This window comes from Mesoplodon bidens, assembly GCF_964165515.1.
Source record: "Mesoplodon bidens genome assembly, chromosome: 15".
Taxonomy (NCBI): Eukaryota; Metazoa; Chordata; class Mammalia; order Artiodactyla; family Ziphiidae; genus Mesoplodon; species Mesoplodon bidens.
This window is the reverse complement of record NC_138171.1, coordinates 59,708,145-59,735,109: the sequence shown is the minus strand read 5'-3', so window position 1 is coordinate 59,735,109 and position 26,965 is coordinate 59,708,145. Positions and strand designations below refer to the sequence as shown.

General features: G+C 52.5%; 2 protein-coding genes across 11 annotated transcripts; one reads left to right on the top strand and one right to left on the bottom strand.

Moving 5' to 3' along the window:
- Nucleotides 1-1,919: 1,919 nt before the first annotated feature.
- Nucleotides 1,920-10,251, bottom strand: LOC308628343 (uncharacterized protein; the record flags this gene model as incomplete). Its single annotated transcript, XM_081255166.1, has 3 exons — nt 1,920-2,617; nt 7,193-7,362; nt 10,230-10,251. The coding sequence occupies 3 exons, from the start codon at nt 10,249-10,251 to the stop codon at nt 2,375-2,377; spliced, it is 435 nt and encodes a 144-aa protein (XP_081111292.1). The 3' UTR covers nt 1,920-2,374.
- Nucleotides 7,297-24,966, top strand: METTL22 (methyltransferase 22, Kin17 lysine). Of its 10 annotated transcripts, none has more exons than XM_081257667.1 (12): nt 7,297-8,102; nt 10,237-10,378; nt 11,961-12,052; nt 12,254-12,317; nt 16,405-16,445; nt 16,534-16,678; nt 19,513-19,584; nt 20,946-20,999; nt 21,979-22,059; nt 22,241-22,343; nt 23,434-23,602; nt 24,860-24,966. In XM_081257667.1, exons 2-12 carry the CDS (start codon nt 10,273-10,275, stop codon nt 24,923-24,925), a joined length of 993 nt encoding a protein of 330 aa, XP_081113793.1. In that variant the 5' UTR covers nt 7,297-8,102; nt 10,237-10,272; the 3' UTR covers nt 24,926-24,966. The 10 variants fall into 10 exon arrangements, with proteins under 10 accessions (XP_081113793.1, XP_081113786.1, XP_081113784.1 ...); XM_081257660.1 differs by adding an exon at nt 8,278-8,402 and having other exon boundaries at nt 11,961-12,317; XM_081257658.1 differs by having other exon boundaries at nt 11,961-12,317.
- Nucleotides 24,967-26,965: the final 1,999 nt, after the last annotated feature.

Here is a 26,965-nt window from a genome sequence, read left to right as displayed (position 1 = left end):
CCACACCCCTAAGCTATCTTGCTCCCTCCTTCTCCACAGAGCTCAGCGCCGCTCTGACAGCAACACATTTCCCCAACTGGGAGAGAAGAAGTCGAAATTTTTGTGTTTTTTTGCACAAAAGCTGCCCTTTTCTCCTGCAGCTAAAATTCCCCCACAGAACAGGAAGAATATCCAAAGTCAGACCAAAAATCGCTATTTATTGAGCTGGCACCAGGGCCGGAAGCTGGATAGGGGCTGGAGAGGCGAGAAGGAAACCACAGTGCCACCACCTCTAGGAGCTGATAGAAGTAAGCCCAGGGCCCCCTGCGGGAACACAAAGTTCCCTTGATTCAGCCTGGCAAGGAGATGGAGAAGACTCCAAAGGATGGAGAGCCTGAAAGATGTGTAGGAACTCATCAACGGCCAAGTCACAAGGGAGGGCGTTCTGGGTGCAAAGACTCGCAGGGAGAGCATTGTCCTTGCAAAATCACCAGCAGCATGGTACAGCTGGCACACCAGGAATCAGAAGGGACTCTACGGTGGACACCTGGGGTTTGAGGCTCCCCAGCACCCCTTCTCCTTCTTCAGGCAATGGTACCCTGATTTTTCTTAGGGGAACCATCCCCTGCATTGTGCAGTCTTAGCGGTGTTGTCAATCAACGTGCCCCGCCCACTCAGGCCAAGGTAGACCAATCAGATGCTCTTCTTTCCGGAATATGCCTCGTGAATAGAGACCGTGATCAAGGAAAGTGCTTGGGGCGTAAGGTTACGCCATTTCTAAGGTAACACCTTGAAGAAGGACCCTTTGCTTTCGTCCTAAATTTCCTGAGCTCTCTGGACCCTGTCCCTCTCAAGGTCTGGCTTTCCCAGCTTTTCCATCCTTTTGGTGTGAGAGTCCCCCTGTACACTGTCATATTTTTTAGTATATTTTAGCCATTGCTGGTTTCAGGGGCTTCCAACCAAGCCATTGGAACAGGCACAGGGCTGTGCAAGGTCAAAAGGTCTGGGAAGGTGTACAGAATGGATCAGACATTAGACGAGTGAGTCTGTCATCAGAAGATCATCTTGGATTACCTGTTAGGGGCCTAAATCCAAGGGTCCTCATAAGAAGAGAAGACACAGACACAGAAGAGAAGAGCATGCAAAGATGGAGGCAGGGATTGGAGCGATGCGTCTACAAGGCAAGGAACGTCCAGGGTTGCCAACTGGAAGAGAAGCCTGTAACAGATCTTTCCCAAGAGCGTTCAGAGGGAGCCTGGCCCTGCCAACGCCTTGACATTGGACTTCTAGGCTCTGGAACTGTGAGACTATACAATTCTGTTGTTCTAAGCCACCCAGTTTGTGCTGGTTTCTTACAACAGCCCAAGGAAACTCCTACACTTGTCTCAAGGAAGGGGAAAGGCTGTAGTATAACTTATGCTCCAGAGCTCCCCGTGGGATCAGGCTGAAGCTGGATTTCCACCTGAGCCCTCTCTCATGCTGGCCTTCTCGCCTTCCCTGTCCTACTTCCCTCACTCCCTTTCGAGTTTCTCCTGGAAACCCTTGAAAAATCACTTGCATGTGAATTCCCATCTCTGGGTCTGCTTCTGGGAGAACCTGACCTGAGACAGGGGGTAGGAGGCAGGGCTAAGATCGGCATCGAGGCTGCCTGACTCCAGAAAGCTGGAAGCACATTTTAGAAGAGCCACTTTACTTTCTGAACTCTGAACCACTTTTCAGAGTCAGACCCACCTGGGCCAGTCCCCTAGGAACTGAGTTACTGCAGGCAAGTGACTTCACATCTCTGAGCCTCAGTGTGCTGATCTGCAAAATGGGGCCAGTCTTGGTTTCTCCCTCTTCAAGCAGCCCCTATCCTAAGAAGGCATCTTTCCAGATTTTTTCTGTGTATTTACATAATATGCACATATCCTGAGAAAACATGTAATTTTTTGAGTGTTTTCTGTTACTTAACTAATATTATACCGTATGTATGGCATCGTAACTGGCTTTTTAAATTTTTTTATTTTAATTTTACTGGAGTACAGTTGATTTACAATGTTGTGTTCGTTTCAGGTGTACAGCCAAGTGATTCAGTTATACATATACATATATTCATTCTTTTTTAGATTCTTTTCTCATATAGGTTATCACAGAATATTGAGTAGAGTTCCCTGTGCTGTACAGTAGGTCCTTGTTGGTTATCTGTCTTACATATAGTTGTGTGTGTGTTCATCCCAAGCTCCTGATTTATGTAACTGGCTTTTACAATTATTTATTTTTTTAATTTTACTTTTTTGTTTTACTTTGATTACAGAGTACAAAATACACTGCATGCTACACAATACACTGCATAAACTTCTTGCAGTGGTAGATGAGCATAACTGAGTTATTTTTCATCAATCAGGAAAATGCTTCCTTAATCAGTGTTCTCCAAACCCTTTGGCACATAGTAACGATCAACTCCAGAGATGCGCCTATCTCTTTCCACCAAGTTCCACAGATATGAATAATGGGCAACCCTTTTTTCCTTGCCCCTGTTAGTGAACCTGTGGATGCGTGCAGTGGCCATTCCCGGGATGAACAAGCATGCGGCCATGACGGCAACCCCGGGGAGAATCTCGAACCACGTCGTGACACCGTCACCAAGGCCAAACACTTCCTTCCAGGTCCCTTAAAGGTGACCTGGCTTAACTGTTTTTTTTAAAATCTAACAATATGACTTGGTAAAATTAGTGAAATTGGTGCGTTCTTTAAGATGAAGAGATACGCTCAGATCAGCTCAAGAAGTGCAGGAAAGTCGTGCCTGGAACTTTCCACGTTCTATTTCACTCATTCTCACAACAACGCTTCAAGGTAGGTATTATTATCAGTACTCGAGAAATTAGAAAAGTAAGTTTCAAAGAAGTAAAGTAACTTGCCCGAGTACCTAGCATGTGAAAAGCTCTCCACAATCACGCATCAAATGAGTGACTATGATTACTGACTGGCTGAGCTGGGATTTGAACCCAGCTCCATCGCACTCGACGGTCAGCTTGCTTTCTCTCTACGCAGTACCAGGAACCAGAGAGGCAATCACTGTGCATTTGTAGCAGCTGCTGTTAGAGGCTGGTGAGATGCGGGGGTGGGGGAGGTGTAGAATTATAATCACCTGCTCTCAGCAGATCCAGGGGAAGAGCTTTCTCTCCAGGAGGACAAAATCTTCCAGGGCCGATTGGGAAAACGCATCAAGCATTTAGTAAACGCAAGACCTTTGGAAACGGGGCTGCTCTGAATACCCGGGCTGATAATGATCACCTGATAGCAATTTCCTGCAAGCTGGTTTCTTATCACACATCTGGCAGACCATCCACTTTCCTCTGTTGCATACATGATTTGTCATTAGCCCAGGCAGTGGGGGTGATGTACACTCCGGCATATGGGAGTAGCGCAGTAACCTTTGCATCGCCAAGCCTCGGGGGAGACTCTCAAAGAAAAAGACGTGCCTGGGATGCTAGAAACGGCTTCTCACTCTAAGGCCCCATCCAACGCTGGGACATTTCAGAGACCTGAGTCTGCATCCCCGCTCTGCCACTCAGCAGCTGGCATTTTGAGCAAAGCACCTCACCTGTCTGAGCCTCAGGGGTGGTTGTGTATGTAACCGAGACTCAGGAACGCGGGGGGCCCTCTCCCCCTAATCTGCAAAGCTTTGCGAAGGGCAGCTTTCCTTCCCCCTCATTCTGAGCATCTACTGCTGTGTCGCAAACTACCCCCCAATTTAGCGGCATGGACTATAATAACACTTTTGTTATGTTTATGGATTCTGTGGGTCAGGAATTCGGATGGAGCACAGCGGGGCTGGCTTGTCTCTGCACTACGATGTCTGGGAGTCTCAGCCAGGAGGACCCCCATAGCTGAGGTGACTCACACAGCTGGGGGCTGAAAAACTAGATCTGGAGCGTCCCTTCTAAGATATTTTCTATTATAGGTCAAATTATGTTCCCCCAAAAGATGTGTTCAAGTCCCAAACCTGTGAATGTGACCTTATTTAGAAATAGGGTCTTTGCAGGGTAAATAAGTGAAGATGAGGTCATACTGGTTTAGGTGGGCCCTAATCCAATGACTGGTGTCCTTAGAAGAGGAGGCGATTTGGACATAGACACAGAGGGAAGATGGCCATGTGAAGATGGAAGCAAATGTGTCACTGGAATAATTCATCTACAAGTCAGGGGTCACTGGGAGTCACCAGAAGCTAGGAGAAAGGCAAGAAAGGTATTACAGACTGCATGTGTCCCCCCAAATTCATATATGGAAGCCCTAACCCCTAGTGTGGCTGTATTTGGAGATGGGGGCTCTAAGAAAGTCATTAGGTTAAATGAGGTCATAAGGATGGGGCCCTGATCTGATAGGATTAGTGTCCTTATAAGAGACACTAGAGAGCCTGCTCCCTCCCTATTCATGTACTCAGAGAAGAGGCCGTGTGAGGACACAGTGAGAAGGTGGCTGTCTGCAACCCAAGGGGCAATCCCCTCACCACAACCTGGCCATGCTGGCACCTTGATCTCAGACTTCCAGCCTCCAGAACTGTGAGAAAATAAATTTCAGTTGTTTAAGCCCCTCAATCTCTGATAGTTTGTTACAGCAGCTCAAGCTAATACAGAAGGATCCTTCCTGAGAGCCTCTGGAGAGAACCCAGCCCTGATGACACCTTAATTTTGAACTTCTGGCCTCCAGGACTGTGAGAAAATAAATTCATTTTGTTTTAAGCCACCAAACTTGTGGTAATTTGTTACAGCAGCCATAAGAACCTTAATACAGTTCCATCATTCACATTCGCAGGACCTGGCCGAATGGTGAACGATGGATTCAGCTGGACCTGTTGACCAGAGGGTCTCCACCTGCCCGCCCCCTCCGACATGTTTGGGGCGTTTACCACCTGAATGAACTAGTATAAGCAATAATATAGTTGACCTGTGAACAACGCAGGGGTTAGGGGCACTGACCCTCTGCAGAATTGAAAATCCAAATATAGGACCGACTGTATAGCACAGGGAACTCTGCTTAATATTCTATAATAACCTAAATGGGAAGAGAATTTGAAAAAGAAAAAAAAAGAAAATCCAAATATAACTTTACAGCCTGCAGATTCAACAAACTGCAGATTGTATAGTACCACAGTACCTATTTAGTGAAAAAACTCCTCCTATAAATTGACCCATGATGTGCAATTCAAACCCATGTTGTTCAAGGGTCAACTGTAATAGTTTATAGGTGCTCTTGTCATTTCTTGAGTGCTCACAGCATGCCAAGGATGATGCTAACTGCTTTACAAGCATTATTCTCTTTTCCTTTGTGGATACAGAGAAATCCAGCATAAATTGCTGAGGGGAACCAGCAGCTGCTCCTGCCTCCAAGGCACTCACAACCTGGTTGGGGAGTCACAGGTGCTCTGATGGAGACAGTAGAGAGGACTGGGAGGGCCCAGAGACTCATAGTCGTGAGCTGGAGGAGGGGGAATCAGGGAAGGCTTCCTGGAGGAGGTGACCTCCAAGTAGGTTTGCCACTCTGCCATAACTTAGTGTAGAGCCCTCATAGCACATCAGTTTTGGGCCTCATGAATGATGGAAGGGACAAAGTATCAGGAACCAAGGACTCCCCAGTTTCCTGCTTAAGGGAGGGTCCCGGAAACTGCTCCATAACACTTCCCTTTACATCCCATTGGCTTAATCCCTTTATTTTAACCCCATGTCCTTGCTATTGCAAGGGAGGCTGGGAAATAGTCTTTAATTTGAGGGAGGCATGTGCCCAGCAAAAATATTATACAACTATAGGAGGAGAGGAGAATGGATACTGCCCGTGCCTCAGGGAGGAAAGGTTAACAGGGTCCAAGTGGAGAGTTTGAACTTGACGCTGAGGATGACAGGAAGCCTGGGATGACGTGAATTACCTCAACATCTCAGTGAGGACTGCCCAGACCCCCAGCAGCTCTCTGTCCAGCTCCCTAACACATCCGGGCAGCCCAAAGATGGGCAGTGACATCACGTCTGCTTTTGTCCACCCTCTCTGCACACCCTGTGAGCACACATTCCTCTTTCCTCTTTCATTCGACAAATTGAACTTTGTGAGCAGCTCCTATGCACCAGGGAGTGCCTGGGTGGGGACAGGTGGCTTTTTTTTTTTTTTTTTTGGCCAGGGCGTGGGGATTGCGGGATCTTCGTTCCCTGACCAGGGATCAAACCTGGGCCCCCAGCAGTGGAAGCGCAGAGTCCAAACCACTAGACCACCAGGGAATTCCCCGAGAAACGGTTATTTTAAATAGGATGGTCTGCAAAGATCTCACTGAGAAGAGGATGATGCCTGAGCACAGGCCAGAAGGAGGTGAGGGAATGGAACAAGGCAGGTGGGTGTCCTGGAGAGAAGCCTCCCGGGTGAATAGGAGGGAGCAGAGTCGGGTATGAGATGGGGAGGGGATGACTGTGAGAATCCTGACTTCCTTCTGTCCAAGGTGGGGGCCTCCAAGGGTTTGAACAGAGGAGGGATGTAATCTGACTTTTGTTTTTAAAAGATGGCTCTGCCTGCTTTATTCTCACAAGCTTTTAGACAAAAAACCCAGAGGTGTCTACACCACCTTCCTCGGTGCCCTCCTAGCACCCAGACATCCCCTGGGAACAACGCAACCAAGACTAGAAAGGGGTCCCAAGACGCTCAGCCGGCTCTCCCTGTACTGTCCTGGGGAGTTCAGGAAACGATCTGTTTCCTTTAAAAACACTTATTTAAGTTGCTTGATCACCCTATTAACCACCCCCTCATGTTTATCCACGAAACTGATGTTGACCCTCCGTATGTGCATGTAAATGTGTGCACATTTTACATCTGTGGTCCTATGTGCTTGGAAGCTTACTTGAAGTGCAACAGTTGTATCAGATTTCATTTCCTGTTAGACGCTAATAAACCTGAGGTTCTTCATTCGCCTGGTGTTGGAGACTTGACGAGTGGATGAATGAATGAAACGAGTACCAGCTATTATATTAATGAGTACTAAGAGCAGGGATAACGATAATTAGTATATAGCTAGTATACTGGTTAACAGCACAGGCTCTAGAGCCCTATTACCTGGGTTCGAATCCAAGCCTTGCCACTTAGCTGGGTGACCTGGGGCGACCTAACGGCCCCCCTCTCGCAGACCCGTCCCACCCAGGCCGGGCACCCCATTAAACCAGGGCAGGTGAGAGCAAACCTGGGCAGGCGCAAAACTCACCTCAGGGCTGCACCAGTCTGCCAGCGAGACTGCCACGCATGCGCGATTCGGTAGGTAGGCGTGGTCACGGGAGACGAGGAGGGACGCACGCGCAGCGGGTGGGGCCGCGCCTGCGGAGGCTGCCTGCAATGGTGGCCGCCTGCGCACCGAGTTGAGGGTTTCGGTTGGGACTTCAGGCAGCGGCCGGCGGTGGGTAAGCCCGTGGGCGAGGCGGCGGCACGCGGAAGGGTGCAGGGAGCCTCCTGGCACCGAGCCTGGCCTTGAAGTGCGGGCTCCCACGGGCCTGAAGCCTAAGTCCCCACTCAGCCTCAGTTTCCCCTTCTAAGCTAGGGTGTTGGGAGACGGAGTCCATGCCTTCCTCTGGGTTTCCGTTCGGGGTCCACGCAGCCCCCTCGGTTTTGGATTAGGAAGGGAGGGTGATGCCCGAGCTGTGACTGCAGTTTCAGAGGGCAGTGCTTAGCTCGCCAGCTGGAGTTAAGGGAGGCGGCAAGACAGAGAGAACGAAGAGCCCCGAGGGCCGAGGACCCTGGAGCCCCCTGACTACGGCTCCGCGCCGCGGCCAGGGCCAGGGCCAAGTCTTTGTCCCACAGACCCGGGCCTCGGTTCCACAATCGCGCCTACTTCCTGATTGTTGATGACCTTGTGACACCTGGCAGAGAGAAAGCCTCGGAGGCGGGGAAGCATTTCAACCTCCAGATCCCAGCAAACTGCTTTCAGTGGGCACTGCTGACAGGGTTCAGATGACAGCGCCTGCGTCTGGGCCCCACAGCCTTAGAGGAGCCAAGGACACTTGTCAGCTGCCCAAAGGAGGAAGCAGAGGTCCCATCTGCAGTCGGGGTGTCCTTTCCCTCCTCCCAGTGAGAAGAGGGGACTGAAGCCCATCCAGCCCCAGCATTCGCAGACAGAGACTGTGAGTCAGCTATTCCTAAATAGAGAAACTATTGCCTTATTACATCTTCCAGCACATCAGTTAATAATTATTCTTATCAACACTATAATGATAATATTTCCTATTGTCATTTATTGAGCACTTACTATGTCCTGAACCCTGAAAGTGATCATTGTCTCATTTAATCCTCACACAGACGCTGAGACAGGTACAAAGTGCCTCTGCATTCCCAGAGATCTGGTTCTAGGAAAAGCCCCTTAAAGGGATTCCACTTAACCTAGTACTCCATTGTAGAGTGCGTTTCCTGGGAGACCTGTGCAGGTTGGATTTTAAAATTGAAATTTCAACTAGAAATTAAGAATACGGGTTTGGCTTTTCTCTGTATTTAAGAAAATTTGGTATGTGGTTGCAGTATTTTCCCCCAGAACCTCTTTCAGTCACGGGAGAGCCAGATCTGTCTTTAAAACGATTGGTCATGGTAAGTCTAAGCTGTATTTATACTGGATCCTCTTCCTGGATCCATCCTAATTTTTCCAGTCCTCATTGGTTGAGGACTTTTGCCTGAGGGTCGAGCATTTCTCCTCCATTGCTTTCATTGACACCATGAAATCCTGCATCCATTTGCCAGATTCACAGGCTCACTTCACAAGCCACTTGCTTTGTGCTGGCTTATAGTGTTAGATAGGAAAGCCAGCCAGCAAGGGGCGACTCTTTTATAAAAATGTTTGTGTTAGTACAACTTTTGCTTCCCCATGGAAAGTACTTAAATGTAGGCACTCCAGTATGTGGACTCAGATTGTGGACAGCCTGGGTTATGACGATCCCATTTTCCAGTTGAAGAAATGGAGGCTCGAGAGGTCTCATGACATGCGTGGGGCACACAGGTAGTGCACACATCTACCCAAGTAGGAACGGTTCCTGTAGGAGGTCAGGGATTGTGGGCAGGTTTGGGTCAAGCATCTGAAACCAAGGATTTATTAACAATTGCTGCGGACCAAGGGCTCTGCTCAGCACTTAACACCCTTCCCCCACATATCTCCCCCCATCCCCCCACCTACTGCCAACCCTGCAAGGTGAGAATGTAGCTGAAGAAAGGGCTCCAGAGAGGTGGAGTAATTTTCTCAAGTTCATGTAGCAAGGAGGTAGGAGACTGGGTTTATACCTGCTCTGCCCGGCATCACAGCTCAAGGCTCTGTCTGCACGCGGCTGCTGCTGTTTAATGCTTTTTGATGAGGTGGAACATTTGGATGGAGGGAAAGCCTTCCTGTTTTTGACCACCTTGCCTCCAGCATGGTTTTCCAAATTTTAGTTATTGCTGTGTCGCCTTCATAATTTTTCCACATCTGTATATCACCAGTACAGTGATTCCCTTAGTTGCTTTTCCGTTAAATCCACTCACTTCTTTTTTTTTTTAAATTTAAAAAGAAGGTAAAAACAAATGGTATATGGGCAGCTGGGGTCAACTTCTAGAAGAAAAAGGTTATAGGGAAAACAACTTCTAAATGCAAAGCATAAATTGTGATTGAATACTGGTTTAGGAAAAACTAGCTGCAAAAGACGTTTGGGTGCCAAATGGAGAAAATTGATCATGAACTGGGTTTTAAATGGTATAAGGGAATCGTTAATTGTTTTAGGTCTGCTAATGATCTTATGGTTATGTAGGAGCATGTTCTTAGGAGACAGATGCTGAAGAATTATTTAGTGGTTAAATGGTGTGATGTCTAGACAGTGCTCAGTTCAGGGGAGAAAAAACCTAGATAGATGGATTGATTGATCATGTGAAAAAGCATTAATGATCATTGAATCTAAGCAGTGGGTATATGGCTGTTTATTATGCTATGCCCTCAACTTGCTCTTTGAAAATTTTCGTAATAAAAAAATTGGAAAAAATAAAAAAGGGAAGGAAAACTTTATCAGTATAAATGGAAATGTAGATCTCTTGCCATAAATAAACGATTACTATGAAAATGAACACAGTGCAAAACAAAATAACAGTTCTAGCTGGATTCTGTTCCCTTGTCAAGGCTCTGAGACTTTCTCCTTCAGGAAGAATTAAGAGAGGATTGAAAAGGGAGCTCTCTGCCACCTGGCTGGGGTCGTTTACACTGTTCCCCTCTGGGACCTGCTGTCCTGAGGACTTGCTCTCACCTCTCAGGTGCTGCCGTCCCATGGTTAATGGGGAGCCCAGGCCATGGACGAGATCACCTTCAAAAGCGACACCGTGCTGTCAGACGTCCACCTCCACACCCCAAACCAGAGACACCTCATGGTGCGGCTGAGTGGTATGGGGCAGCCCGGTAAGGTCCCTGCATCCCAGGGAGCCCATTGTGTTTCCTGCTTTCTCACAGGAAAGATTGGGAAGACTGGATTGTTTAGCTTATCCTCACACCACTTCTTAAGTGCCCTTGTTTCACTGAGCAAACCCCTGTGCTCTCCCGAGCACCTGCTCTGTGCCAGACCTGGACGCGATGCTGGGAACGCAGAGGGAATGAGTCGAGCTCTGCCCTGGGGGAGCCCACGGGCCAGTGGGGGAGTCGGGGACCGGGGATTCCCCCAGCACACTGCCCCTACCCCCGGCTGACTCCTCCCACCAGGGCTGCCTGGTCTTTCTCCTGCACACACTCCCTCACTCCTCTCCCCAGCAGCCCAGGGGGTCCTTTGAAAATTGCAAATCACACCACTGCCCTGATTTAGACCCTCCAGGGGCTTCCCTTGCTCTTAGAAGGAAATCAGAGCCCTCACCTTGGCCTGCGAGACCCAGCCCCACCCAGCCCCTGCCCGTGTGTCCACACTTCTCTCTCCCGCCCTCGCTGCTCAGCGGCCACTTTCTGCTCCTTTCCGCCCCTCACACACTGCATGTACCTTCCTTCTGAGCACCTTTGCTCTTGCTTTTCACTCTGCCTAGAACATTCTTCCCTCCCTGGCCACCCTCCCCAGCTCCGATCACTCTGTTGTATTTGCTTGTTGTTCTGGTGCAATTCATAACTCCCCTTTCCCTCATGTCCCAGTTTGGATTCCTGGATTCAGGAAACTGATGCTCAGAACAGATAAGTGAGTTGCCCCAGGGTCAGACAGTCGGGGGACGTGGAGGACTCCGGCCCAGGAAACCCCCTGCCTCCAGCCCAACTCTCCTGGCACCCATACTCTTACCAAAGCCTGTCCCAGTGACTTTCTGGCCACCAGATGGTGAGGGACACAGTATCCTTGTGCTCACTTCCAACCTTAAGGCTGAACAGTGCGGTGAGGAGGGCAGAAGCGCAGGGGTTGAGTGGACTGGGTTTGAATCCTGCCTCAGCCACACCCACAGCTGTGTGACCTTGGTCGGCTCATGTAACCTCTGAGCCTCAGCCTCCACATCTGTAAAACAGAGCGACACTGGGACTTCCCTAGTGGTCTGGTGGTTAAGACACCACACTTCCACTACAGGGGGCGTGGGTCCCATCCCTGGTCGGGAGCCAAAATCCTGTAAGCCGTGTGGCGCAGCCAAAAAAATGTTTAAATAAAAAATAAATTAAATAGAGTGACACTGCCACTTTTACAGCCACTGTAAGGAGTAAATGCGATCTTGTGAGCCGAGTGCCTGCAGTGCAGGTGCTCAGCGGGGCTGCTCTGGATGCTGCAGCGTCACAGCCAAATCAGACCTTTTCTGCTGGTTTTATGATATTTCCACCTGGCCTTTTTTTTTTCTTTTCCATTATGGTTTATTTACTGGATATTGAATATAGTTCCCTGTGCTATACAGTAAGTAGGTCCTTGTCCTTTTTTTTTTTTTCACCTGGCTGGCCTTTACAACTCTTGCCAGGTGGAAATTGAGGAAGGGAAATAGAAAAGGAGACATTTTGGAAATATTCTGCTTTTGTGTTTTGTCTTGCCTTTCAGTCTTCCTGTCCCAGTTCAAGCTTCTGTGGAACCAAGCCTCTCAGACAGACTCGGGGGCTGAGGGTGGCAATCACAGAGCCCATCACGCAGAGGTGACTCCTCCCGCCAGAAGCGGCTGCAGCAGTGAGGGAGTCTCCCTCCAGGCTGGGGTTGATGCCACCAGCCAGGAGGGCGTGGCAGCTCAGCTGGACGAGGATGGGGATTTGGACGTTGTGAGAAGACCACGGGCTGCCTCTCCCTCCAAGCCCTCGGGGCCTCCGAGAGACAAGGTACATCCTGTGATTCTAACGCAGGAGGAAGATGACGTCCTGGGAGACGAAGCACGAGAGAGTGGCCCCTACGATGTCATCAAAATAGGTAAATAAAGGGCTGCTCACCTGCCGCCAGGCGGCGCCACAGCATCGGTCGGGGCACAAGGCTGCTGAGCACGGGCCCGTCCAGGCATCTCAGGGCAGGACAGGTTAGCAGAACCGGCGTCCAGACGCTGGGAGCCAGTAGTGCTGCTGACAGCAGGAGAGCTTGCCACAGTGCCGTCGAGTCACCCTCCTGCTCCAGACTCCTCAGTGGCTCCCCATTGCCCTCGGGACACAGTCCACACGCTCAGCATAGCTCCGGGGCCCCTGTGTGAGGTGGCTCCGCCCTCCTCTCCAGCCTCAACTCACACCAGCCTCACCGCTCAGCCTCCGTGCGCTTTCTCCCTGCGCACCTCTGCTTCTGCCTCCTTCCCAGAGGGCTCGCTCCCTAACACATTCCTGATTGTACAAGTCCCAGCGTGGCCGTCCCCTGCTCTGGAAGCTTCACTGCTGCTGCCTCCTGCATCAGTACTCTGATCCTACGTAGCATGCCTGGGTGTGGGTCGGGGTTGTTTGTGGAAGATTTGGCCCGCAGGAGCCCGCAGCAGGGAGCCATGGCAGATTCTGGAGCTAGAGCAGGGCAGAGGGGGAGGGAGGGGGAGGGAGATCCAGAGTTAACCTGGAGGAGTGTGTGGGCCCATCAGATGGGCTGGGAGCTGGGAGCTAGAAGCTGGGGGCGTGGGGGTGGGAGGAGGCAGGGATGCAGTGGCAGGAGAGGCGGGGCGGAAGGAGGTTTCAGCAGGCACTCAGGCAGGGCCCAGAGCATCCATGTCCGGGCGTAGGGGCAGGCAGAGGGCTTTGGTGACTCGGGGATTTTGATCTCTGGAAATGCCAGGAGTGGAGAGCAGCCAGGGCAGGAAGGAAGCCAGCGACGATGAGGCACCTGTTGTGCTTTGATGTTCACCTTCTTCACCTCACAGTCTTCTCAGCCTCTCTGAGGGGTGCTACAAATGAGAAGTGACGAGCCCAAGGCCGTGCCGTTTGGGGGCAGGGAGGAAGGTTCTGAGTCCACGTGATCCATCTCCACAGCCAGGGCTCTGGCCATCCCCAGCACTGCTCTGATGTGAGTCTGTTCACTGAGATGCAGGGTCCTGGATGGTGCCTGAGGTCCCAGGTAAAGGCCTCCCACAACACTGGCCTGGGTTGCACACATGGGGTCCACTGGGCGCTCTCAGAAACCCAGATGGAACAGCAGCTCTGATAGCCATGCGGTCATCTGTTCAGCAGACGGTTACCGAGTGCCTGCTGGGTACCAGGCAGGCTGGTTCTAGACCACCCTGGTGGGGACCCTACTCTGTTTTCTGTGGATTACCTCTGGTCCTCATGGCCTTTCCAGGGATGAGTATTCCCATTTCACAGAGGAGGGAACTGAGGCTCAGAGAGGTTGAGGAACTTGCCGAAGATCACACAGCTAGTCAGTGGCAGAGCCTTGACTCACACTCAGGTCCGTCTGACACCACAGCCCATGTTTCTTACCCATGTCACGTGATCAGAACATTGGAAAGTTTTATTCTTGGGGGTCGATGACTGCTCCTTTCCCTCAGCCGTCACTTAACTGGCCTCCCTGAGGAGGGGAGCAGCAGACTTCACAGCGAGCTGTTTGGCCTCCAGGGCACATGTTTAATGTTCCGGGAATTTCCCATCCTGCAAGCTGAGAACAAAGTCCCACAGGGCAGCGTAGGGTCAGTGTGCCACCAGCTCTGCCTCTCTGTGAAGCCCCATCTCACAGCGCCTGGAAGTTCACCCTCCTTTTCGGCTCACTGTCACTTGGTCCCTACCTGCCCTGAGGGAGGAGAATAGAAAGGTCATTGAATACCTGAGCTTAAGCAGTAACTCCTAATTATTCCATCCGCAGCTGTATACTCACATCTGTAAAATGTGACACAGGGGAAGGGGTCCTGGTCTCAGGATCCTGTAGAGCTCCTCCACCCCTCACAAGCCAGGGGACTCCGGACAAGTATCCTGCCCACCCAGAGCCTCAAGTTTTTGGACCTATGAAAGGGGCTCGGGGAAGCTGCCTTCCCTGGGTTTTGGTGGTGACTTCATAAATACTGCCCAGTAAGTGCTCCTGCAGGGCCTGGTGCAGAGCAGGTGCTAAGCAGGTGTCCCTCCCCTGGCCACCCTGTTCCTCCCATTCGTAAGCCCAGCCTTTTTTTAAGGTTATAGACCCATTTGAGAAACTGATTAAAATCAGATTCTCTTAGGGGGAGGAGAATGTGTTTTCCAGACTACTTCCAGGGATTGTCAAAAATCTAAAGTTTATCCACGAACCTGCTAGGAATCCACAGACCCAAGGTTCAGAGTAAATTGTGATCATTTTCCCCATTTTATGGATAAACTGGGACACAAAGAGAACTCAGAAGAGGCAGGGCTAGAACTTGGGCTGGCGGATCCCGAGTCACGTGCCTTTTCCCTTGGCCTGTGACTTGGGCAAGTCCTTTAACCTCTCAGAGTTCAGTATTCTTGTCAGTAAAATGGGTATAATCTCTGGTTGTGAGGAACTGAGAGAGAGGGCCCATGGAGAGTTCTTAACACAGTGCTTGGTGCATAGTAGGTGCTCAAAAAACGTGAGCTGCTGTCAGCTTTCATTCCAGGGGACTGATCTGAGTGTGGAGGAGGGAGACGGGCTGAGGAGGAGAGTCTGGGTTCCTGCAGGTCTAGAGACAGTCCTGGTAGGGGCAGGGTACAGCTCAGATGCTAAGACTGTCTGTCTAACCCCATTTGCTAACCCTGGAGATTCTCGTGTGTTCCTCAGGCTGGGCTTTTATGTTCTTAAGACGCCACTGGAATTGTTTAATTATAAAGTGTGACTTTCCCCTGGGGCAGGAGCTCCCTGCCCTTGACCCTGGTTAGAGAGGCCATTGAGCCCAGGAATGAGGTGATGTTATTTCTGTATCTTGTAAAGGAGCAAACTGTGGCTCTGGTGCTGAGAAGTTCAGTGACTCACGCCACCAGCCAGACTGTGTGACTGAGCCTGGCTCACACGCAGGTCTTTCTGAGCTCAGTCCATATTCTCACTCGAGGGAAGCTGAGCACACCTTAAATGCAGCTGGAGGCAAAACTTAAGTCCACGGGCCCCCTCGGAGGAAAAAACCAGGCATAGACGACCGAGGTCCCCGTGGAAGGGTGCCCCTGGCTCAGCCAGGCAAACTGGAAGGAGAAAAAGAAAGATGGGAGGAGGGGAGACACGAGCCCCAGCCAAGGGCCAGTGGGCCAGGGACAGTACGCCGTGGGGCTGCAGAGACTGGGGAAGAGGGATGGGCAGGACCGGGGGAGCTGACACTGAGGGTCCGGAGCAGGGCTGGAAAGCCAGGCGGCCTCTTCTCTCACGCACGTGCACACGTACTCACACAGACACAGACACACACCCCTTCAGCCTTCCTGTCGCCTCCCCCCCCACCCCACCCCCGCTCCCTGCTCCCGGTTGGAGGTGAGCCTGGGGTTTGATGTGAACTAGTCTGAGGAGCCTGTGAAGCTTCCCTGCTGTGCGTATGTCGTGGTGTTTTGATGGCCGTCACCATCTTGCTTAAAGACACGAGAGCCGGTTCTTATTTAACAGGGAAAACGTTTTCCATCATTCCCTTTTCTCCTTGATCTCGTAGTTCTGTTCTCCACCTCCCCCCAGCAACCAGCACCAGATTTTGTCCTGATGTATTTTGTGCTTGAGAATACTCCCTAACATACTTATTTTTCATCTAACAAGGATATAATCTGAAACTTACTTTGTTAACTTCTAGTGTGGTTCTGAGTGTAAGAAAGTATTTTGGAATGAGTTGTGATTATTATTCCCATACAGTTGATCAAAAGAACATAAATATATTATGATCGTAACATGCGGTTACTGAACGTAAAAAAAGTGGAGTGTGGGTTATGTGTGTTTGATCAAGTTGGGCCAAGTCCTCCTGTGACCCGAGTCTCTGGGCTGCGGGCAGAGAGACCCAGGGATCTGAATGAGAGCGACGCTCGCGCGCCCCCTCCTGGCTGTAGCCTGGCCTGTGTTTCTGCTGCCTCCCCCGCACCCCATCTGTCCCTGTTCTGTCCATCCCCGTTTTCACGGTGGCCCTTTCTCTCTCGGTTTCCATCCCGTCCAGAGCACACCATGGCCACCCCCCTGGAGGATGTTGGCAAGCAGGTGGGTAGGTCCCGTCCGCTTCCCACAGCCCTGAAGGGTCTCTCGGGAGCCGCAGGCCACCTTTGTTCCTGGTCCCTCTCCCCTCCAGGTGTGGCGGGGCTCCCTGCTCCTGGCGGACTACATCCTGTCCCAGCGGGACCTCTTCCAGGGTCGCACGGTGCTGGAGCTCGGGGCGGGCACCGGGCTGGCCAGCATCCTCGCGGCCACCGTGGCGCAGACCGTCTACTGTACAGGTAACGCCCCGCCGTCTCAGGCTGAGGGGGAGTAGGCTCTTCACAGAGCGTGTGCTGACTAGATAGAAAGTGAGGAGGGAAACTGGACACTGGACCTTGGCTGCTCTTGACTTTGCCCTCCTCTTTCGCTGGTTTTCTCCACCCTTCGTTGTTTTCTCAGCAGCGCGAGGATGACCCAGCAGGACCGGCGGGTGCAGGACCAGTGGTTCTGCTGGTACCTCTCTGTTCACACCCCCTCAAAAGAGTAAACGTCTCAGAAAACCATGAGGAATATACCTCTCATACGGCTTAAAAACAAGCTCCTTATTTTTTTTCTGATGATAGAAATCTTGCCTACTCTCTGTGGAAAATTTGTAGAACAGCAAATAACATTTCCTCATAATTTTACATTCCCCATATAAATTCAACAATATGCAGTTCATTGCATGCCCACTACATGCCAGACACAGTTCTAGATGCGGGAGACCCAGGAGTGAATGAAACAGATCAAGTCGCTGTACTCAGGGAGCTTTAGAATCTATTTTTTAACGTTCGTATATATATTTTTTACAAGTTTTTTCCTTTTCCTTTGTGTGTACCTATTCCCAAACAATAGCTGAAATCAAACTGTATATATTCAGTGCTGTATCCTGCCAAAAATGTCAAAAAAGGGAAAAAGCATTTTCCACCGTCATTAAAAATTCCGTACAGATGACTTTTAATGACCAGGTAATATTTTGTCCCTTTTTTTTTAAACCATTCTTATATTACTGGACATTTTGGCTGTTTTCATATGTTGTGTTTTGTTTTGTTTGCATTTGTCTATTGCACTGCAACAAATACCTTTGTGCATCATTGTCTGATAATCCTTAAACTAGATTCCTCGAAGTGGGTGGGAACTTTCTTAAGCTTTTGATACTTATGGTCAAATGATTGCTTTTTAAATTTTTTATTTTGAAATAATATTAGGTTCACATAGAAGTTGCCAAAATAGTATAGAAAGTGCCATGTACCCTTCACCCAGCTCCCCCAGTGGTAACATCTTCTATACCATAGTTTGGGGATCACACCAGCAAATTGACACGGTGCAGTACTGTCAGTTACACTCCAGATTTGCCGACATGCTTTTTTAGGGAGAGTATACCAGTTTATAAGAAAGTACAATAGTATCTTATCAAGTAATTATTGTCAGTGTCATTATGTTTTAAATCTTCGATATCTGCTAGGCAGGAAGTGGTGCTGCTGACTGCTTTGCATTTCGTCGATTCCTAGTTGACATTTTCGTGGCGCACGTCTTTTGCTTCTGAGCTAGGAAAGGGGAAGCTAGGGGTGGCCTGGGAGTCAGGAGTACTTTTCAGATACCCTGCGGAAGCCACCCTGTTTACTCCTCCTTGACGATTCAGTGTAAATCCCCAGTGAACTTCTCAAGAGTCAAGCCGTAAAGCAACACCCCAGGGCTGTGCTCCTGCCTAGCACCTGACAACAGCATCTAATCAAGTTATCTTACCCTTGAGAGAGGTTTACTGGAGAGGAAGAGAGCTTGCATCCTGTCAGCACTTTCCAGTTAGTAGAGCCTTTTCATGAGCATCGGCACCTTACCTCACAGTGACCCTGGGCAGTCGCAGGGGAGCCTGTCACCATCCCCTCCATCCAAGTAGGCGGGGTAAGGCTGAGGTCAGGTGGCTGGGCAAAGGTCACATACATGGCCGCTGGCTCACAGCATGGTGCCTCTCATCATGTGGGGGGCTCAGGTTGTTTTCTGTGGAGCAGGGTTCTGTGGGCTCCCTCGGGGGCTGGCCAAGGGGCGGAGGGCGGGGGCAGCCCCAGGGCTCTGGGTCTCCCACCCCCGCTCAGCCATCGCTGCTCCTCTCCTATGCGCTTGGCGTGTTAGAATCCCACACAAGATCTGTTTTGACAAAAAGTACCATAAAGGCTTAAAAACTGCTGACCCAGTCCTGTGTTGTCAGGCACATACGTCAGTATTCTCTTTACCCAGTGGCCCAGGAAAAGAGACAGGTGCGGCCCTTCGGTGAGCAGAGCCCCCCACACACACACACCAGCTCTGCATGGTCCCTGGGGTGGAAACGGTCCAGTCCCGGGAAGTCTGCAGTGGGCGGGCGAATGCCATTCACAAGACCCCCTGTGCCCCCCACATGCACGCTCTCCTAATGGGAAGTTAATTTTGGCAAAGCACGGCCCCCACTGCCGTCAAGGATACACCGTGCTACAACTCAGGTCTGCTCAAGTGACAGGAACCCCCATCTCATCAGAGCAGCAGGTGGCTCGGGAGACATGACGGCGGGACAGTGAGTCAGGCACTAGGGTGCCTGCCTCCAGCCTGCCTGAACGCGCTCTGTCTCCACCGATCACATCCAAACGCCCTCCTGGCTCCGGTCAGTTGTCTGGGGTGTCAAAGAGCGAGGCTTGTTGGAGTCAGAGACACCTGGGTTCAAATCCCAGCACTGGCTCTGCCCAGCCACGTGACTGTCTGAGTCGCTTCGCCTCTGACGGGGCCATGACACCAGCTCAGGGTCATGAGAAATATGGAGGGTGGATTCGGGACGTGTGTGCATGTGTCATGTGCTCTAAAGATGCTGGGAGTTCTCACCCTTCCCTGGAATGCAGAGTCTGTCCCCACCAGGGCAGTCTTCTCTGATTTAAGGCAGAGACCATTAGAAAGAGCCTTAAGGTGAGCATATTTCATTTTAGTGTAAAACACACAGGAGAAACTTTCGTTTCAATTTTGCACGTTTCTGCAGCCGTGCTGTTGGTACCAGCTCTCTCCAGGCAGAAGCACAGAGATAAAAGTGTCGTCACGACTGGCACCTTATGGCTTGGCCCTTCTGTTTTTGCAGATGTCGGTGCAGATCTCTTGGCCATGTGCCAGCGAAACATTGCCCTTAACAGCCACCTGACTGCCACTGGAGGTGAGGCCCAGCAGGTCCCCGCCCGGGAGGGAGGTTTCCCTGTTTTACAGGTGAGACAGACAGCCAGAACCACGACTGGGAGGCGGGGTACTCCCTGCGTCCCTGGACACCCCAGTGGGTGGAGGGAGCGGGCGTCTCGGCTTCGCGTCACTTCAGATGCTTGACGGCTCTGTCCTCGCCTCATCTCTTCCCACGCCCACAGCCACGTCCTGCCTCAGATCTCTCCTCCCTGCAGGTCGCAGGGCCCTACCTGGTCTCCCCAGCTCCTCTCTGACCTGCCCAAGCATCCAGAGTGACCTTTCTAAGGTGCAGCCTGACCCCTTCACTCCCCGCTGAGCATCTTCCCGGGGTGAAGTCCAAGCTCTTCCTCTGGCTCCACACCTCCTGGTCTGGCCCTGGCCGGCTTTTCCTGTCTCCTGTCCTGGTAGCCCCGCTGTCTAGCCCTGCATCCAGCGAGCCACGGGCTCACTTCACATGCTCTTCACTCTGCCCAGAGCGCCCCCGCCCTGTCGGCCTGACCATCAGATTCTTGCCCCGCCGCAGGAGTAAGCTGCCGTGACGGAGGAGCTGCCCGGCCAGGCCTCCTGCTCTGAGCGATCTGGGACGCTCTTCTGGGCTCCGACCCCACGGGCTTCAGAGCCTTCAGAGGTTTCTCAGTGCTCTCGGAGTAGAGACCCAACTCCTTGGCTTGTCCGGACCCCGTAGGGCCTGGCCCTTGCCCGTCGGCAGCCCCTTCCCCACAGCGGCTCCCTCCGCTCTAGCCATCCTGGCCTTGCTGGAGGTTCTGTCCCCTTGGGGCCTTTGCTCTGCTCTCTCCTCCTGCCTGTTTCCTCTCCCTCTTCCTCCCGTCTGTTCTAATCATGCTCAGACCTCCAGGCAAGATCACAGTCCCCTTACAGACTCTGCTTACACCTTGAACCATGGTATTTTGACATTTGTGGGACTAGTTGATGGGCATCTGCCGCCCCACTAGACCACACGCTCCGTGAGGTCAGGGCCCTGTCTGATCCCCTGTGTCATGTTTGTTGAATGCCCAGGGCACAGCAGCCCGTCAGCAGGCCTGGAAGGAAGGAGCGGTGTGAAGTGCCTTTTCCTCAAAGCCTTCCCTGACACCCATTGACACGAGAGCCCTCTCCTCCCATGCACCTGGCACGTCCTTTTCATATCAGTGTCTGCTCCCTGCCGGTCTCCTTGGGCAGGGACGTACCTCATGAATCTCTGCTCCCTGGGCCAACACCAAGCCTGATGCTTAGCACTCAAAAAATGTGGGATGGATGGATCTTGGTGTGTAGTGGGAAGTTTTATCTCCTTTCCTAACTGTGTTCAGAGTTTGGGGAGTTCCACTTGTGTTTGTTTTGCAGGCGGTGTGATTAAGGTCAAGGAACTGGACTGGCTGAAAGACGATCTCTGCACAGGTGCGTGGCCTCCTCTCTCGTGTCCCAGCTGATTCAGTGGTTCCTTGTGCTGCCTTCAGGCCGTCAGCCCTGTGGCCTTGACCGCCCAGCAGAGTCCTAGCTCCGTTGGCTGATGAGTGACAGCTGCCATTCTTGGTTCTGCATGCCAGGCACCCTACACTCGTTCTGTCATTCAGACTCACAGTCTCACTGTCCAGTCGGTCCTATAGTCCCTAATTCCAGGGAAGACCGATGCTCAGAGAGGTTCAGTGCCTGCTCAGGGTCACAGGTACCTGGCAGGTCAGGGTGTGAACCCAAGTCTGGGACTCCAGGGCCTAGACCATTTGCCTGCCAGGAAGCAGCTTCCCGCTTAGCACCCGTCCTCTGCCTGCAGCAGGGAGTCGGCCCCAGGGGTTCAGGGGCTGCTGGGTGGGGGAGATTTCTAAATTTCTTATGCAGACTGTTTCACACCTGCACCTTTGCTCTTTCTTTGTACAAGAACTTTTCTTTTCCCTGTCACATGTCAGGTGAGGAAAATCATTGCTTGTTGAGTGCCTGTCACCTAGCAAACACCTAGCACACTTGAGGTCCTTTGGTCTTCCCGACAGTCCTGTGAGGGAAGCATTGTTATGCCCATTCTAGTGGAAACACTGCAGCCCAGAGAGGTGAAGAACCTTTCTTGGGGTCACACAGCAAGTCCACGGGGGCAGGAATGCCATGGACGGAGGTGTAGATCGTTTTCTGCACAGGCTACTGGCCGAGTCAGCAGGTCAGGCCCCCATGGATAAGGTAGCCGCCCTGGCAGAAAGGGCACCTCCTGCCCTGAAGTTTTCCACGTGCGTGGTGGAGGCGCTGGGATTCAGGGCTGCCTGGTGGCGCCCACTGCACCGAGCTTACCCGACCGCATTTCTTCTCCTGAAGCTTCTTTCAGTCTGTCTCGGTGAGGGCTGGTGGCCCGCAGACAAAGGGCTGAGCCCAAGGTGTCCTTTCCCTTTCACAGATCCCGAGGTCCCCTTCAGCTGGTCGGAGGAGGACATCTCTGACCTGTACGGCCACACCACCATCCTGCTCGCGGCCGAAGGTGAGGGCGCCTCCGCAGCCCAGCCGGTGTCACCGCACGTCGCCACGAGCCGGCTCCCACCACGGCTCCATGCCGCTTTCGTTCTGAGCGCTGTGGCTGTTCATGTTTATCAAAGATTCCGTCCATGGGGCCCGCTGAGGAATCATTTTCTCTTGATATTTGCCTGTTTTCTTCCCCACAGTGTTTTACGACGATGACCTAACTGATGCTCTGTTTAAAACGCTGTCCCGACTGGCTCACAAGTTGAAGAACGCCTCCACCGCCATCCTGTCTGTGGAGAAGAGGTGAGCTCCTTGCGGGGCCAGGCTCTCGCCTTCCAGATGCGTCCTCACTGGTGTCTTCCTCGTCACTTGCTTATCCAGCACCTGCTGTGGCCAGGCCTGCGGGTCCTTCACACACGGTGCCTCGCTTAATCCGCTCACCAACCCCGTGTGCAGGCACTGCCACCCCCATCGCACAGCCGACGCGAGGAGGGCTGAGGCGTCAGGGACCCATCCAGGCCGTGGCTGGGCAGTGAGTGCGTCAGAGCCCAGACACATGTCCACTCTGCACCCCGGGCCTCTGCCCTCGCCCTGACTCAGTCAGAGCCCCTCCAGGGCATTTCCGCCCGGATGTCCTGAAACGTTAGGGCTCTTGTTGATGGAGTGACCATGTTGCGATAGACTCGGTGCTGGGCCCCCTGCACACATTTTCCTCTAATTCTTGTGATAGCCCACAGCTTTTCTGAAGGCAATTTAGAGTATATAGCAAAAGCCATAAAACCAAACACACTGATTTTTTTTTTTTTGGAGTATAATTGCTTTACAACGTTGCATTAATTTCTGCTGTACAGCAAAGTGAATCAGCTCTATGTACACATATATCCCCTCCCTCCCACCCCCGCATCCCACCCATCTAGGTCATCACAGAGCACTGTGCTGAGCTCCCTGTGCTATACAGCAGCTTCCCACTAGCTACCTATTTTACACATGCGAACACACTGATTGACGCAGCAGTTCAGCATCTGGAACCGGCCCTGAGGAAGCGATCCCAGCCGTGCACAGAGCCATCCAGATGGACACATCTGTTGCAGCATTGTTTACACCAATGACGTCCAGGACCCCCTTCAGGGTCCACGTGACCAGTGGCAACGTGTGGACCCCATCACTCGGGTGTGATCTTGGGCACGTGCCTCCCCCTCTCTGAGCCCCATTCCCTGCCTGAGCGGAGGCCGTAGCCGGCCCCACCTCCCAGGCTCTCCTGCAGATGCCGGAAGGCCGCGCACTGGCGTCCAGCACGCAGGAGGCGCTCAGTTAAAATCCAGCGCTGTGACGGGAGGGAGACGCAGAGCCTCTGGTGGTGACAGGCAGTGTGTGTGTCGCGGCTTGTGCACAGGCTGAACTTCACGCTGCGGCACCTGGACGTAACGTGCGAGGCCTACGACCACTTCCGCTCATGCCTGCGGCGACTGGAGGGGCTGACCGGTGGGCGCCTGCGCTTCGCGGTGGAGTCGGTGGACGTCTCCTTCCCGCAGCTCTTGGTCTACGAGCGCATCCAGCAGCTGGTAGGTGTGCCCGCCCGCCCGCCCGCCCAAGGGCAGCTTGCTCTGGCATGAGGCTGTCGGCTGGAGGAGGCCGTGAGCCAGCCTCCAGGTCCAGCCCAGCCCGCGCTCTCCCCGCTGACCCCGACGCTGGGCTCTCTCCAGGTCCAGGAGGGCCTGCCTGGCCAACGGTCACCTGGCCTTAGAGCACTTCCTCTCTCCGCGGGCAGTGCAGACTCCAGGGGAAGCGGGAGCCGGGGGGGGGCGGGGGGCGTTGCGTGTGGGTTGCTCTTGACTGGGCTGAAGATCTTGATGCAGGAGCCCCAGTGCTGACGGCCATGTCTTCACTGTGAAAGTGTGTGGCCTCGTGGCCTAGGCGGGCTTGCCTGATGGCCGATGGCCCGTCTGACGGGGCAAGTGGAGTCCCATCACATAGGTCTCTGAACAGTAACCCCGATGACATGCTCTAGGTGCGGGCTGTCTCAGTGAGAGACAAGGTGAGTCCCAGCCAGGAAAGGGCAGGGCTGGGGTTAATCACTTCTTATTACAGTTTTAAAACCAGCACTAGGGGGAAATCTGGAAAGTCAGAAGACCCTTTAAAATCCCTTAAACTTTGTAGGAGCTGGATTCGTATAAGTCCCAAGGTCTTTCGTTCTCTTGGCCTCTTGTCTGCGGCTGCCCTTTGTCTGGGTCTTTGGAGACCCAGCCTGGCTCTTAGGAGGAGGGGCCTGCTCAGCTCACCCTCCGGTCCCTTCAGCCAGCAAGCGCGGCGTTGCGTTCATTCGTGTGTGCAGTTCCATGTACGAGGAGGGCCTTCCCTTCGTCGCTCCGTGGCCTCTGAGCTTCCCAGGCCCCTCCTGCTCGTGAGGGTGCCAGGCTCCCACTAAGAACTTGGCGTGTTTTGTACCTTCTCCACCTGCCAGCATTAAGAGGAGCATCACGCAGCCAAGAAATCAGATCCTTACAAAACCCAGCAGCCATGCTGCACGGCTCCCAGAATGGAGAAGGTGTGCGACTTGTGGCCGTTCTGGTCCCTTTGACAGTGTGGCAGCCTCCTGCCTCTCAGATCAGTGCCAGGACTCAGCATCCAGCTCCGCCTCCACGGAACAGCCCAGAGCAACAAAAGCACCAGGAGAGACTCCTTGCTCTCGCAGTAGCTTTCATGCTGCCTGTTTTTCACGTCTTGTTTGGGGCTTCTCTTTTGCTGATTACGTCCCTTTATGAAATTGTGAAGTCTCGTTTGCACATCTCGGAATCTCCCCCTCTCTCTGTTTGCTGCAGGAGCTCTGGAAGGTCTTTGTGGAACCAGTAACAGAACCCATCGTGTCTGCAGACACAGCTTCTTGACTGTTCTTGTGATGTTTCTAATAAAACTGAAAGCTCACAAAGTAATGTGCTTGAGATTTTATTGTTTAAAAAATATGGCAAGTGGGCCTTGTGTGACCCAATACTGTTTTCTGCTTCCCAGCAGCAGCCAGAGAACGTTACTGCCCTAGGCTGGGAGTCCATTTGGTCGCATGTGGTTTTTGTGCTGCCGGCTTGGAGTAGGTGTTGCAGGGTGTTTGAGAGCTGCTTGGTCAAGTTGGGCGGTGTTCTCAGCTTGGTTCCGCTGGAGCTGATGACCTTACCCAGGTGCTTCCCTTGGGGCAGGGGCCCCAGGCTGCACCCATAGTCTTTTATGTTCTCTTCTTCTAACTGCTTACAAATGAGTTTAATACCGTCTTCACAGTTGCCGTAGTACCACCCCGCAAAATGGGGCACAGAAGCCTCCTTGCCTTCCACACTGCCTGTGCCCTGTCCCTCTCCCTCTGCTGGGGGCCCCTTCAGAGGAGGAGGCAGGAGCTCCCAGACTGGACGCCTCTGGCGGTGGCCCTTGTTTTATGTTTTAACCCTTTGTAACCAAAATCGGGTGTGCGTAGAACAAACATAAAAGCCGCTCCTTTGGGTGCTGCAGGTGCCTAGGGCCGGGGTCCGTGCAGCCACCTGCCTTGAGGGTGTTTCCCTTCCTCAGCCTGGCCTTGTTCCCCCTGTCCCCTCAGTCTCTCCACCATGCGCCACCTGTGCACGTGTTTGTCTGTCTGTCTGGTTTTTGATCTTCTTGTCTGTGCCTCTGCTGTATCTCACCCCCTCCTTCTTGCTCTCCCCCTTCACCTTGTCTCTTTATGCCCCTCCCACCACCTCTCCCTCCTTCTCCTTCTTTCCAGTTAGGGTCCCTCCCACCCTCCCGGAGGCTCCATTTCCCCTGTCTCGCTGCTCCTGCCCGCTTTCCACCAGGGCCCGGCATGCCCCTTCCCCTGCTGCCCCTCCCGCTGCAGCTCAGCTGCTCCTGCCCACGTCGCTTCTCCCCAGGCACAGGTCCAATTGCCAGGCCCGTCGTACCCCCCACCCCTGGTCATTGGCTTATCCTGACACCGTGGGCTAGGCTTTTGCAGGTCTCAGTTCATTTCGTTTTCCCAACAGCAGCCTGGTTAGACCCATTGAACAGTTGAGAAGACTAAGGCTCCAAAAGGGAAAAATCTCCATGAGGTCAGGGACCCTGTTTGTCTTATATACCAATGTATTCCTGGCACATGATCCTGGCCCAAAGTAGGTATTCGGCACATATTGTTTGTTTGTTTTTTGCGGTACGCGGGCCTCTCACCGTTGCGGCCCCTCCCGGTGCGGAGCACAGGCTCCGGACGCGCAGGCTCAGCGGCCATGGCTCACGGGCCCAGCCGCTCCGCGGCACGTGGGATCTTCTTCCCAGACCGGGGCACGAACCCGTGTCCCCTGCGTCGGCAGGCGGACTCCCAACCACTGCGCCACCAGGGAAACCCTCGGCACGTATTGTTGAATGAATCGTTAGTAGGAATTACTGCTTAAGATGGTGGTTTTCAGTTGTGGGCAGTTTTGCTTCCAGGGGCATTTGGCAAAGTTTGGAAACATTTTGGGTGGTCACCACTCAAGGAGATGGGTGCCACTGGCCAAGGAAGCTGCTAAACATCCTGTCCTGCACGGGAGCTCCCCCGCAACAAAGAATGGTCCGACCCAAAATGTCAGTGGTGCCAAGGTGGAGAAACCGGGACCTGGAAGAAGAGAATTAGCTACTTCAGGAAAGAAAAATGGTCCTCAGCCGTACCTGCCATGAAAGCAGTGCAGGAGAATGAGTCCCAGCCCTTCCCTCTGGGAGTGGAAGGAAGTCTACACACATCATCTCTAAATCTTACAAAGACCCCGAGAGGAGGAAGTATCCCCATTTTAAATGTGAGAAATCTGGGACTTCCCTAGTGGTCCAACGGTTAAGACTCCATGCTTCCATTGCAGGGGGCACGGGTTCGATCCCTGGTCAGGGAACTAATATCCTGCATGCCACGTGGTGTGGCCAAAATACATAGATAGATAGATAGA